This window comes from Hippocampus guttulatus, chromosome 23 (genome assembly GCF_054856545.1).
Source record: "Hippocampus guttulatus isolate MCC_2025c chromosome 23, RoL_Hgut_1.0, whole genome shotgun sequence".
NCBI classification, from domain to species: domain Eukaryota; kingdom Metazoa; phylum Chordata; class Actinopteri; order Syngnathiformes; family Syngnathidae; genus Hippocampus; species Hippocampus guttulatus.
Window position 1 is genome coordinate 4870381 of NC_141283.1, and position 13214 is coordinate 4883594.

Here is a 13214-nt window from a genome sequence, read left to right on the forward strand (position 1 = left end):
TGTTGTTGGGGGTGGGGTAGGAGACTGTTTCACGAAGAACAACTGAAACGGAAAGTGAAAGCATACGACCCTCTTTCACATAATGCGGAAGGTCTGCTGGTATGTGTCAGTGTTTAAGTTTTACCTTTGCCCCCTTCGAGTGTTTGTGTGGATTTTCAATCGAGTTGAACGCCATAACAACCAAAAGTGAGGATTTGGTACTGGGACCGAGTTAGGTTCGGCGAGAGGCACTGGACGACCATCAAGAGATGAAAAACACGGTAAGGAGAAGGCACGTTTGACGTTGCTACAGTTGCTTGCTCAAACAGAATCAGGACTGAATCCACAAATAATAAACTGCAGCTTCTGCCCTATATATTACACAATAAGCTGAAAAGGAATTAGTACTCTGTATATAATATAGAATAGATCTTGTGATAACAGGTCAACTGATTTACCTGCTTGCCATTTTTCAGATTTATTTGGGCATTTGAAGACTTGACTCTTTGTAGATACTTTATGGTCACAAGCAAATCCATATGCAATAAATAGAAAGTAACAGTGATGTGGTGATTGTCAGGAATGGAAGTATGTGCCGCTAGGCCTTCAGGAGGATGATGATAATGATGATGAAGAGGATATGGTGGACATATTGGAGGCAAGGAGGCAGAGCAGTGACATAAGCCATGCCCTGAGGACTTTCAGGCCACATTCCTACAGAGGTGCAAAGCCCTTCTCCGCCGATCAACTCAACACAGCCGTGCTGGCCTCCCGCAATGTACGCAGCGTAATTGTCGAGGTGAGCACGCACCCCAAATCAACACAGAAACATTCTAACCCCTTAAAAAAATGCCACAGTTTTGTTAAATTAACGAAACCAATGCGGGATTTCCAATCCGACGTGCTACCCAGGTTGCCATGGAGACGGGGTCACCACCGGAAGCGGTGAGAGCGCAGGCGGCTGCCATTTTGGAGGAGATGTCCCAAAAGCTGCAGCTTGGATTCGTGCGTTTGATGGGCTTCATGCTCAGCAAAGTCCTCAAGCGCATCTACTCCCACATCTACGTCAACATGGATGCGCTCCACACGGTCGCTACATTTGACGCGTTTTTACAATTCATTTTCAGGTCACACTTTCTTTTGAAACATTTTGCAATTTGTAGCTTCAGCAGGTGATATCGGACACGCCTGTCATCCTGCTGCCCAACCACAGGAGTTATACCGACTTTTTAGTCATCTCCTACATTATGTTTACCTACGACATCCCACTACCTGTCATTGCTTCTGGACTGGGTAAGTAAATACTTGTTTTATGATAGCCCAAACTGACAAGTTTTTCCAAGTAATGAGCCATCACATTGTCAATTTTTTTGCTTTGCGATAAGAGCCCAACATAAATACCGCACTACATCCAATAACAGTGGTCAACAACATTTTTAATCAAAGATGCAAGTACATTTTCTTAATGTATTTTTTGCGCTGATTCTGAATCTCGTTTTTCGTCAGTACATCAGATTTTCCTAATAATAATGAGAACATGATAACAATAATATACTGTACATTAAAGTAATGTATTTAGTAATATTTATGAATGAAGGGTTAGGGTTAGCAATAGATGGAATTTTTTTCTGCACCGTCATAGCTCTAAATGGCCATGCATGGTAAAGTCTGTATTGCGCAAGCTTTTATAGGTCAAACATGAAAAAAAAGGAAATACAGTGAAACTCCTCTACAACGAAATCATGTTTGCAGCAAGAAATTTTTCACAACAGGGGGTTTTTCACTGGAGAAAATTTGATCTCAGATGTACACACACACACACAAACGTAAGTGTACACGCACACACAAACGTACAGTATGTGTAGTCTTTATTTTTATTCCAATAGTGCATAAGTATGAGCATTCACTTATTTGACACTTCATATAGTCATATGTCATGTAGGTTTCATTGTAGAGGAGTTTCACTGTACCGCAAAAATCGAATGTGCTTGAAAAAAAATAATGACAAACCTGATTCTCTTCATGGCAAACAGCCGCTGTGATATAAACATCCAAGTAGAGACTGACCATAGCTGGGTTTTTTTGGCTACTGGGATGTGAAGCTCTGGCAGGGATGAAGTTCATGGGCGAGATGCTGCGTCGCTGCGGCGCGTTCTACATCCGACGCGACATCGCCTCCAACATGCTGTACTGTGAAGTGCTGTCAGAATATGTGAAAACCCTGGTTAGGGTAGGACATGTTTCTGTTATAACCAGTGAGTGTGTGGAAAATCTACTCAATTTAATTCATGTGTTTTCCATAGACAGGATTTGCACCGGTGGAATTTTACATCGAAGGCTTCCGGAGTCGTTCACTAAAATCCTTGACACCCAAGTTAGGTGAGTGATATCAAATCAATGTTGCACAATGAGATCATAATTGTGTGTGTGTGTGTGTGTGTGTGTGATGGCTCAGGTATGTTGCAGATGGTGCTGGATCCCTATTTTAAAGGCGAGATTGACGACGTCACCTTGGTTCCGATCAGCTTGAGCTACGACCGACTTCTCGAAGAATCTCTGCTCGCCCGCGAGCTCCTGGGCATCCCCAAGCCCAAAGAGAGCACCGTGGTCCGTCACGTTCATCGGGTTCCCTTAGGCGCCGGTCATATGCGGTCCGTCACGAGAAAGTAACCTGAGGTCATGTTCTCGTTCCGCAGGGTCTGCTGAAGGCCGCCAGGGTCCTACGTGAGGATTACGGCTGCATGTATGTCAATTTTGGTCAGCCCATGTCAGCCAGACAACTTTGTCAAGGGAAGATCGAGCCGCTCATATCCATGTGAGTCATGCTGACATTTCACAATACCGTATTTTCCACAATAAAAGGTGCACTGGATTATGAGGTGCACCTTCAATGAATAGCCTATTTTGTATTTTTCTTCATACTTTGGGTGCACTGCATTATAAGACGCAATCTACAATGCATCCACTAGATGGAGCGAAGTTAACACCAACAGACCGATCAGATGTCAGTAAAACGTATTTAATAAAGCAGCGACACAGTTCACTTACCCAACAGCAAGTTATAAAATTGACTCGTTCACGTTGAACTCTCTTGCCGCTGCTCTATTTCCGTGTTCAACTGCGTAACCGATCGCCTTAAGTTTGAACAGCATGTCTCGAGCAAGGAGCTATTTTGGAGTTGAAATATTACCGTAATGACCATACATAAGGCGCATCAGATGTTAAGGCGCGTTGTGAGCTTTTAAGAAAATGGAAGGCTTTTAGGTGTGCCTTTTAGTGCGGAAAATACGGTACGAATGGTTTCAATGATTCACAAAGCTACAAAATCAAACGCAATTAGCACATTCATACACAGGCTGCCGATGGCCTTGACACACGCCGAGTAGTAATGAAACCCACAAAGTTGTTCACTTGTGTAAGTTGGACAGTGCTCGATCCACTTGATCCATAAGATAGTCCGGTGAATTTGTTTTTGGTCACAATTCCTGTCCAATTTACACATTTGATATACTGTAGTTTCAAATTAAGTATGGTGTAGTGATTATGACCAGAGTGTGTATACAGTGGGGCAGGTGCCCTTTGAGATCCAGTAGACCAGGGATGTCAAACTCATTTTTTGTCACGGGCCACTTTGGAGTTACGTCTTCCCTCGGAGGGCCATTATGACAGTGAAACCGAGTAAATGTTTAATCATTACATCGTATCATTACTTGTACACAAACAAATCAAATTGATGGATGACTAGTTTTGAAATCAGCCAACTGTTTGTTTGTTGTTTGTTCAATTATTGTCCCTCCAAAATTATTGCAAAATCTCAATGTTATTTATTACATATGACAACTTGACGTTTCGGTCCAGATTTGAGCAAGGATCATGGAGGTTGACACACATAATTTGCTTTCGCGGGCCACATAAAATGATGTGGTGGGCCGGATCTGGCCCCCGGGCCTTGAGTTTGACACGTGCTGGGATTAAAACAAAAAACAAAAAAAAAGCTAAATGGACAGACGGTATAGGTGCTTGTTTGTTTTGGTTATGCAGCATTGTTTTTGCGAATATTGTGTTACATATTTACATGCCGACTGTCACTCTTAGACATACGGGTTTGCCGTGATAGCTAGCTAGCTAGCTCATTAGCCAACACACAAACTCTTCTCTTAATTGAACTTGATTCTCCTGGTGAGCCCTCACAAATACGGTGGATAGCTTTCAGGTACTTTATACAAGAATATTTGATACCCTATTTTGATAACATATATCAATGATGTATTTTACACATATAGATGTGATTTTTAGAAGCTCAAGCAAGATTTTGTTTGGGGTTTTTTTTTCCTGCAAAGTAGTCGAGATGCAAGGATGACATTTTCCTCCTTTACTAGTTCAATATTCAACATTTTCTCATTTGTCATGTTTCCACAGTGACGCTCTTGAAATGCCCTCAGGGGAGAAGCTGGTTTGTTTGAACCGGCTGGCTCATCTGATAGTTCGAATCCAAGAACGGGGTTCCTTCAGCAGCCCGTGGTCCCTCATGGCTTGCCTTCTGCTGCAGTGGCCGCTCTCGGTCCTGACGCAAACGGGCCTGCCTTGGTCATGCCTTGTCGAGAGGACGCTCTGGTTGAAGCGGTTGGCGCTGAACTTTGGGGCGCGGCTCAACTGGCCTGGTGGGTCCAAATGAGAGATTGTAAATTTATTGTTCAAATTCTTCTTAAGAACTAACACACGTGTTCCAATCAGCCAAACAGTATCGCACCTTATTGCATGAACACACACACACACACAGACACACACACACACACACACACACACACACGGTTAGTGCCATTTTGTGGCATGAATTGAGAATTTCAAAATCTTTTTGGTGGTGGTGGGATATCAATTAGTAATCCCTGTATTCAAAATGTCAGCCATACAAACTCCACGAAGGCAGGTTGGATTCAAACCGTAAACCTTAGAACTGTGAGGCGGACGTGCGAACCACTAGGGCACTGTGCTGTATAATGTTCATGTCTTAAAAAAGGAGGGTTGAGTTGTAGACACATATTTACATGCCGACTGTCACTCTTAGACATACGGGTTTGCCGTGATAGCTAGCTAGCTAGCTCATTAGCCAACACACAAACTCTTCTCTTAATTGAACTTGATTCTCCTGGTGAGCCCTCACAAATACGGTGGATAGCTTTCAGGTACTTTATACAAGAATATTTGATACCCTATTTTGATAACATATATCAATGATGTATTTTACACATATAGATGTGATTTTTAGAAGCTCAAGCAAGATTTTGTTTGGGGTTTTTTTTTCCTGCAAAGTAGTCGAGATGCAAGGATGACATTTTCCTCCTTTACTAGTTCAATATTCAACATTTTCTCATTTGTCATGTTTCCACAGTGACGCTCTTGAAATGCCCTCAGGGGAGAAGCTGGTTTGTTTGAACCGGCTGGCTCATCTGATAGTTCGAATCCAAGAACGGGGTTCCTTCAGCAGCCCGTGGTCCCTCATGGCTTGCCTTCTGCTGCAGTGGCCGCTCTCGGTCCTGACGCAAACGGGCCTGCCTTGGTCATGCCTTGTCGAGAGGACGCTCTGGTTGAAGCGGTTGGCGCTGAACTTTGGGGCGCGGCTCAACTGGCCTGGTGGGTCCAAATGAGAGATTGTAAATTTATTGTTCAAATTCTTCTTAAGAACTAACACACGTGTTCCAATCAGCCAAACAGTATCGCACCTTATTGCATGAACACACACACACACACAGACACACACACACACACACACACACACACACGGTTAGTGCCATTTTGTGGCATGAATTGAGAATTTCAAAATCTTTTTGGTGGTGGTGGGATATCAATTAGTAATCCCTGTATTCAAAATGTCAGCCATACAAACTCCACGAAGGCAGGTTGGATTCAAACCGTAAACCTTAGAACTGTGAGGCGGACGTGCGAACCACTAGGGCACTGTGCTGTATAATGTTCATGTCTTAAAAAAGGAGGGTTGAGTTGTAGACACTTTGCAGCTTTGAGCGAGATCAGACAGATTAGGTGAATGGGAGTTGGCACAAGCATTCACACTCATTTACGGGGATGTTGTCTGGGATTACCGCACTGATCCCAAGAGGGACCTTCTCAAGCATCTCATGTCATCTCCCATCAGTTCAAAAGCGGGAAGTAACCGAGTACCTTGTTACTTTTAAGTACGGTACATGACTCTGTACTTGCCGATTTATTTTTGGCTGACATTTTAGTTGACTTGCTACATTTAAAACAGATCGGAACTTTCCTTCCTCAAAACAGGCTCCTTCCTTTTTCCAACTTCATCCATGATGTTGCGTAAACGAAATTGAAGGCTCCGAGAATGATTTGTCGTCAACTGCAGTGTGTCCCATGACCGCCTAAACAGTTTTGGCGCTCACATTTTTTTTGGGTGTGTGTTTTAGGGATGAAAAAAATGTGTGGAGTACAAGAATAGAAATGTCATGTATTACTTTTGTCACCTCTGGATTAGTTGTTGCCATATGTCACACACCAGAACATGTCCCCGATTTGGAGGTGATTTCGTCAGCCGTGGCTCTCCATTACCCCTCGGTTCGCCTCAAGGCACAACGTCTCTTCCTGGTCGTAGAGGAAGTGGAAGAGGTGGGGGGGCGCCAGCCAATCAGCACAGAGGACAGCGTGGCCAAGATGGCGGCATCCATGTTGATGATGGCGTCCTACCGCAACCAGTCAATTCACCTTTTTGTCCGGCCGGCCCTGCTGGCCACGGCCTTGAGTCTTTCTCGGAGCGGCCGGAGAGGTGAGCGCGCATAAGTGGCTACTGGGTAACCATGGTAACATCAATTAAAACGATGCCCTGGTGTTATCGCAGATGAGGTCTATGCATCCTTCTGCTTCCTCCAGGACATCTTCAGGAATGAATTCATCTTTATTCCTGGTAAAGCTGACAAGGTAAATGGATCAGTCATCTGTTTTTTTTGGGGGGGGGGCGGGTCCATAAAACTGGTAAGTATGTAATAATGCCCGTAAACCAAAGCGTCAGGGGCAGTGGCCGACCTCATCCCTCAGAAATGTCCTTCTCTTTCCATTCCAAGTTCATATTTCATACACAGGAGTGATTCTTGCAAGATCGAACCAAATCGAACATCACCAAAAAACAAAACAAAACAGAACATGTCTTCCGATTGGGAAAATATGTCAACAACAACAACAAAATTGTGTTAAATTCACAAAGCTAGTAATTTTCACCATTGTCTCAGTTTACATTTAATACAGAGCAGTGACTCTTTCGGACAACAATGAGACAGAACATTTAGAACAGCAACAAAAAACCACTTGATCCAGCAAAATCTTCCTCATTGATGTGTTGACTTACATATTCTATAGAGCAGCGATACATCCAAGGCCAGGCTAAAAACCAAATTTGAACGTCATTATAGAATCATATTTTTATTCGAGATAAGCTGGTTCATACTGGTCGCTTTAAGGTCAGTGCCCTACCAGCCCCCATGAAAATGTACTTTAATTAACCCTTTGAGGGACAGCGGTTACTACAGTGGACAGCTTATCATGTTATCAGGTTACAGGGTGCATGAAAGGGTTAGTTTCTATTTTACTGCATTTAACTCATTCACTCCCAAAGACGTTTTTAAACGTCTTTTCAGACTTGGTCCAGAATTGGTTGGTACTGAATAGGTTAATAGAGAGAAGGCATTCTTATAGATATAAAACAAATTAACCAAAAAACAAACAAACAAACAAGGACAAAATCTGAATTTCAGGATTTTGAGGAGGCGTGCTACCTCCTGAAGAAATGCGGTGCCCTCGACATCACCGACTCACAGGAAGTGACGGCATCCGAGGGAGACGGTGCGGAGGTGTTGTCCTTCCTGCGCTCGCTTCTGAAGCCCTTCATTGACTCGTACCTGGTACATTTCACCTTCTGTGATTCTAACAGGGCGGTTAAATGTGAGGAAATGGGTCGGATGACTTTTGGTGGAGTCCACCCCGGCGGCTCACGCTGGTTCTTTGATTGGTGCGTTTGCCGTCTAGGTCATGTTGAGGTTCCTCAGTGATCGGGACGCTCACGTCATCACGGAGCAAGACTTCCTACCCGCTGTGAGGAGTCTGGCAACCAAGCTCATCCTCTCAGGTAAGGAGCGCAATCGCTTTTTCATCCGCCGATATCGACTTTCTCCTGGGTCTACGTTGGCAGGCCATCTCCACACCTACGAGACCCTCTCATCCGATCTCCAGAAGAACGTCCTGGCGGCCCTCAGGAGGCTGGCGGCTGTGACAAAGTTGAGGGCGTGAGTAATGAGATTAGCCAGGGAGAAAAAAAAAACAAAAACCTGTTTGGCTTCTAAGCTCATTTTGTCTACAGCCTGCTTGACTGTTTTGTCTCGTTTGTCGTTTACAGGTCAGAGAAGGCGTACAGTGTGGATAAAGACGCTGTGAGACAAATCGAAGGCACACTCTGTAAGAAGTACCACGTTGTGCTGCAATATGACGCGTGTTCCAGTTGTTTGGGGCAGAATGTTGAGAAACTCAACCAAAAGTAGTGCAGACTTTGGGAACGGACACAGTTTGTCACACTGAAGTGTTTTTCTTGTCCCTAGCTGGGCAAATCCGTCCCCAGAAGCTCCAGAGTGAACCTGACGCAAGATTTTAGTCTCCACTGGAACGTGTCCAGCCTCGGCACCCAGAGCACATTTTGCACTCTGACCTTCACTTGAACCTTTCCTCCTTCTCCTTTTTTGTTGTTCTTTTCTTTCCGGTGTCGTCAAGAAGAGATCTGAAGACAACAGTCTTTGTGATTGTATTCAAACCAGTTAAATGACCTTTTTAAAATGTCTTTCGGATACGATATTTTATATGTGTTAGGCTCATACAGAGAAGAAGAAAAAAGACATATATTGTGAAATGACAAATAATTTGAAATGTCACCAGAATGAAGTTGCGATATCCAAAGTATAACGATATCATTTTTATTCTATGCATCAATTCATTATTTTATGATTGTTAATTAATTACATTGTTATGGCATGGATACAAGTAGGCCTAATGTCAAATATCAAAACAAATCAAGTACATGTTTTGAGACTTTTATTTTTTGAAACTTCTTTACATATCAATAAATGGAAAACAGGCATAACAAACCATCTTTCTTTTTTTTCCCTTTGTTTTTACTTGGACGCCGCCGTCTCCTTCACCAGGAGTGAGCGAGAACCACAGGGCAAAGTTCACAGTTCATCACTGCCGACCGACCGGCCCGCACTGCAGTTAAAAGGCCTCGTTGAGTGCCGGTTGGCCGAGCCACCCGACACTATTCTAGGTATACCCGCGCCGCTAAAATGTCGATATTATTTAGTTCTTTTATTTAGCTTTGCGTCAAGATCCAAATACCACAAAGAAGCTTTTAGTACTTCTGCCACCTTACTTGTGGAATTAATAACCATAAAAGTTAGCAAAATTCAACATCGACCAAGATGTACAGTGAACTCCAGTTTCTCAACGTCAAAGGGTGAGACCCAAAGAGACGATAGATAAATTATTTTAAAGTTTGTGTCAAGTGAAAATGGATGCTATGACATCTAGCATGCTTCTTATGCTAACACATCCCAACAGGGTTGAAAATATATCCGCTAATAGCCTCTGGTATCTCACCGGAGTTTTTCCAAGATGTGACAATGAGGCACTCTGCGAGCACAGTGTCCCAGATTAGCTGTCATGTTGGACCTTTTTGGTAGGACCTTTTTTTTTGTCCATTCTGACAAGCCGCTCTGAAGCAACCACAACAGTGGCCTATACGACAAGAAAACTTTGGTGCTAAGGAGCTACGTAGAAGTGAGTTGGGGATTTTCATTTTGACTAAAGTAGTGCTTTGCTGCCATCTTGTGGCACCTATTGGCAATTATAAACCTTTTCAGGGGGGGCATTAATTATTCGCAGCGGGGCTGTTTCTCTAACAGTTTCCCTAAATTTTGTGAGTGGCGTATAGTTGAGCTAATAGGGTTTGATTCTTTTCGCAAAAGCGGCGCTTTTTCCAACAGCAGGTGCATCTCACTGAGTGTCGGGCAAGCAGGCACTACGTCCGTGCCAAGGATTATCTGTACACGGGCGGCACGTCCACCTTGATCCGCAGGGCGCTGACGGGGTCCTGGCAAAAGACAGAAATGTACTCCAGCACTTTGGAGTTGAGCCTCTTCTCGCTTTCCTTGGCGCGGTGGCGCTCCTTGTCCCAGCGCTCGCGCTCGCCGTTCATCTGCGTGAAGAGATTGAGCTGGATGGCGCGCAGCGTGGCAGCCAGAACGTAGGCGCCGCCCCGCAGCCCGTGGCACAGCGCTTCGCCCATGCTCAGCGCCGCCGCCATCAGGTTGGGCATTGTCTCGCACAGCACGCACGCGCTTTCCAGGAGGTGGAGTGTGCAAGTGCGGCACGTCGGCGGAGCGCCATGCGGCGCCGGGCCCTGGTACTGGGCACTGGCCAGGAGGTGGCGGGCGCAGTCGCTGAAGTGGGCGATGGCGCGGCGCAGGGGCAAAAAGGCCAGGTACAGGTGGCACGCCGCCTTGGTGAGGGCATGGAAGAGCAGACGCAGCTCCAACACGGCGTTGCCTGGCCGACAAAACGAGAGATTAGGAAGTGGCCGGGTCAGATTGGAGTCTAATCTGATGCGGTGACTAATGTCACAGAGAATTAAAGTCTCATGAGAAGTCACCTGAGCACGCAAAGCACGTCGTTTGACTACAAACAACTCGAAAACAAAGAAAAGAACTACAGTTAAGCATCTTGGGTGTCACATTGACTCGAAAAACAAGCCTGTGTAAATTAGCCATTCTAAATTAACAATGAAGATCACTACCAGTACTGGGAAGCACTTTTAAGTATCTGTGACTTCTAATTTGATTTTTCTTATGATTTTTTTTTAACTCCCGAGATTTGAAAACATCGATACTTTCTTCCTTGTTAAAATAAGATGATTAGTTTTCCAACCCCCACAGATGACGTGATGTACAAAACAAAAAAGATGGAAATAGAGAGAGGCTATGGCAAATCGGACATGAAATTTTGGTTGAATGATTAATTGATATTGTGAAAATTTATAGAACAGCATGTGAAGCAGGGACCCATATTAACTCATTCAGTACCAGCTAATTCTAGACCAAGTCTGAAAAGACGTTTAAAAACGTCTTTGGGAGTGACTGAGTTAAGAAGAATTGATGAATGATGTGAGGTCCAAGGATGATTTGTTCCACAAATGTCCATCTAATCTAGAAAAACAGATGCAGGCAAGGCATATTTTTGGTGTCCGTATCATTAGCTAATTTAGCATTAAAAAAAATAGTTTATTACATTAACAAAGCTAACGGAACATTTTTTGATGGCATAGGGGACGGAACCCATGCTAGCTCGCTTGTTACTTCTCAGTAAAAACACTAAATGATTTAATTACACAGGGAAGGTATTTTATGTATGTTTTTCGTTTTATTTTCTGAAGGGAAAAAATCATGTTCACGTTTTACTATGATACTTATTTCGGAGTCTGTACTGTTTTAATTGAGTAAAAGGAGTTGTCCAAATTCATTTTTCTATTTTTTTTCTTCACATAAATCTTTTTTGCTCCCAGGCACACTACAATAAAAAGATACAAAATAACAATGCAAACATAAATCTCAGTCTTCCGAGCCCAATATCCTCCTGACTACCAGTAGTTCAAATTTGTCCTCTGTAGAGGACATTTGTGAACCGAAATATCTCCCATATCTCCCACCCAGTGCATCCAATCGCATTAACTCCTTTTGTTACTCTAAAGAGGACATTCAGTGCTTTCCAATGATACCAAATTTGTAGGGGTTAGAAAAAGGAAGACAATGGCTTCCCTCAGTGCAAGCACTTTTTATGGGAAGAGGAAAAGTAATACTTTTTATCAAACACATTTTGTCTTGAAATGCTGTTGGCATTTTATTTATAAGCCTCTTATGAACACGTTAAAGTGTTGTTTGAGTTGTTTTAAGTGTATTTGAGCCTAGTATTCAAGTGTTTAAAAAATGTAGTGGAATTTCAAAATTTTCTTTTGGAGTAGTCCAATTACTTCACATAGATTGGGGAATTTCAAAATAAATGTGATTGGACAACATTTTTTTTCCTGGTAGTCAGGAGGATATGACTGGTGTTTGCGCTACACCGGGCTAGGGGGAGCTATCGGCCCATCAGGAAATTGTATAGCCCCAGTTAAGACCCTCCATAAATTATTTTCTCAGCCCTGTTATGTACCGGTCAAACCCCCCATTAGCACCTGAAGAGAAAAATCCTGGAGGTAAATTGAAATATTACATTTTGAATACCAAGTCACTAAAATTACATGGCTTGCTTAATTTATGACTTAATAAATGTATTTATGCACATTATGAATGTTAAAGTCACAAGAGCAACATTTAATTTCGTATATCGTAACGCACATTACAAACTAAACCGAAACTGAAAGTATGAAGTCAAGGTGCAAGGTTCAGTTAAAGCTAAGTAAACAAACAAAAAGCAAACAAGAAAAACCCCCTCTATGCGTCTTGAAATGAAACTATATTAAAATGTTAGTGGGAGAAGGTCCAATTATTATTTTACTTTGTTTTTTTACACACATGAGCGACTTCTGTCCTCTTTACAAATTGGCAACTATAAATCCCATCAAATGGATACAAAAATAAACGTGTCCTACCGTCTATAAAGCAGAAAATCCACAGGAGGACAATACACGCTGCTGAAGACGTGAACCAATCCATGTGACCCGCTTTTCGTACCCGGCAGTAAAAAGCCAAAAAAATAGGCAACGAGAACGCAAAATAGCGTTGACTTGTGATGACGACGACGTGGTCCTGACGCCTTTGACGTCCTCACATGATTAGATGGCTGATCGCGGGGCGTGTGCACCGTGTGGACGGAGACACCTGCAGGACGCCCGAGGTGCCAAACGGCCGCATGAATTCGAGTTTGTCAAGCCTTTTGCTCAATCCACTGCGTCTTCTGGTCACACGAGCTCACTTTGTTTCATCTTTCTTTTCGGCTTTTAAACTTGAGGAGGAACGAGGCGGCTGTCATTGATGTCATACCCACGCGTCACCGTACTTATTCGCTAATTGTAAGATTTGGATGTATTATTGAACAATTTCATGTTACTAATCCTCAAATTTTATTAACACAAAACGAGGATTTTCAAATCCATTATACATTTTCAAATATTTGTTGTAGAA

The 13214-nt window shown here is 43.2% G+C and overlaps 2 protein-coding genes and 1 long non-coding RNA gene across 4 annotated transcripts; 1 reads left to right on the forward strand and 2 right to left on the reverse strand.

Annotated features, from left to right (window-relative positions):
- The first annotated feature begins 74 nt into the window (after positions 1-74).
- On the forward strand, positions 75-8974 carry LOC147185839 (dihydroxyacetone phosphate acyltransferase-like). Its single transcript, XM_086104440.1, has 15 exons — positions 75-260; positions 560-778; positions 892-1068; positions 1143-1272; positions 2082-2209; positions 2283-2358; positions 2435-2586; positions 2676-2794; positions 4399-4640; positions 6506-6769; positions 6842-6921; positions 7752-7898; positions 8023-8279; positions 8390-8448; positions 8589-8974. Exons 1-15 carry the CDS (start codon positions 249-251, stop codon positions 8639-8641), a joined length of 2115 nt encoding a protein of 704 aa, XP_085960566.1. The 5' UTR covers positions 75-248; the 3' UTR covers positions 8642-8974.
- LOC147185840 (uncharacterized) lies at positions 5307-7879 on the reverse strand. 2 transcript variants are annotated; one of them, XR_015099457.1, is made up of 2 exons: positions 7773-7879; positions 5307-5607 (listed from the first exon to the last, which is right to left on the reverse strand). It is a non-coding gene; the product is annotated as an uncharacterized LOC147185840 (long non-coding RNA). The 2 variants fall into 2 exon arrangements; XR_015099456.1 differs by lacking the exon at positions 7773-7879 and adding an exon at positions 6471-6578.
- Positions 8975-9058: 84 nt separating the features above from the next.
- Positions 9059-12847, reverse strand: LOC147185841 (uncharacterized). Its single transcript, XM_086104439.1, has 2 exons — positions 12683-12847; positions 9059-10584 (listed from the first exon to the last, which is right to left on the reverse strand). The coding sequence occupies exons 1-2, from the start codon at positions 12744-12746 to the stop codon at positions 10076-10078; spliced, it is 573 nt and encodes a 190-aa protein (XP_085960565.1). The 5' UTR covers positions 12747-12847; the 3' UTR covers positions 9059-10075.
- Positions 12848-13214: the final 367 nt, after the last annotated feature.

What these genes read in the sequence shown, in the direction of transcription:
- LOC147185839 (XM_086104440.1), top strand. An exon ending in GGCGCGGCTCAACTGGCCTG is followed by an intron (nt 4,641 to 6,505) that starts GTGGGTCCAAAT and finishes GTCACACACCAG; the next exon opens with AACATGTCCCCGATTTGGAG. An exon ending in GCTGTGACAAAGTTGAGGGC is followed by an intron (nt 8,280 to 8,389) that starts GTGAGTAATGAG and finishes TGTCGTTTACAG; the next exon opens with GTCAGAGAAGGCGTACAGTG.
- LOC147185841 (XM_086104439.1), bottom strand. Translation starts at nt 12,746, where the DNA reads ATGGATTGGTTCACGTCTTCAGCAGCGTGTATTGTCCTCCTGTGGATT. An exon ending in GATTTTCTGCTTTATAGACG is followed by an intron (nt 10,585 to 12,682) that starts GTAGGACACGTT and finishes TTTGTCGGCCAG; the next exon opens with GCAACGCCGTGTTGGAGCTG.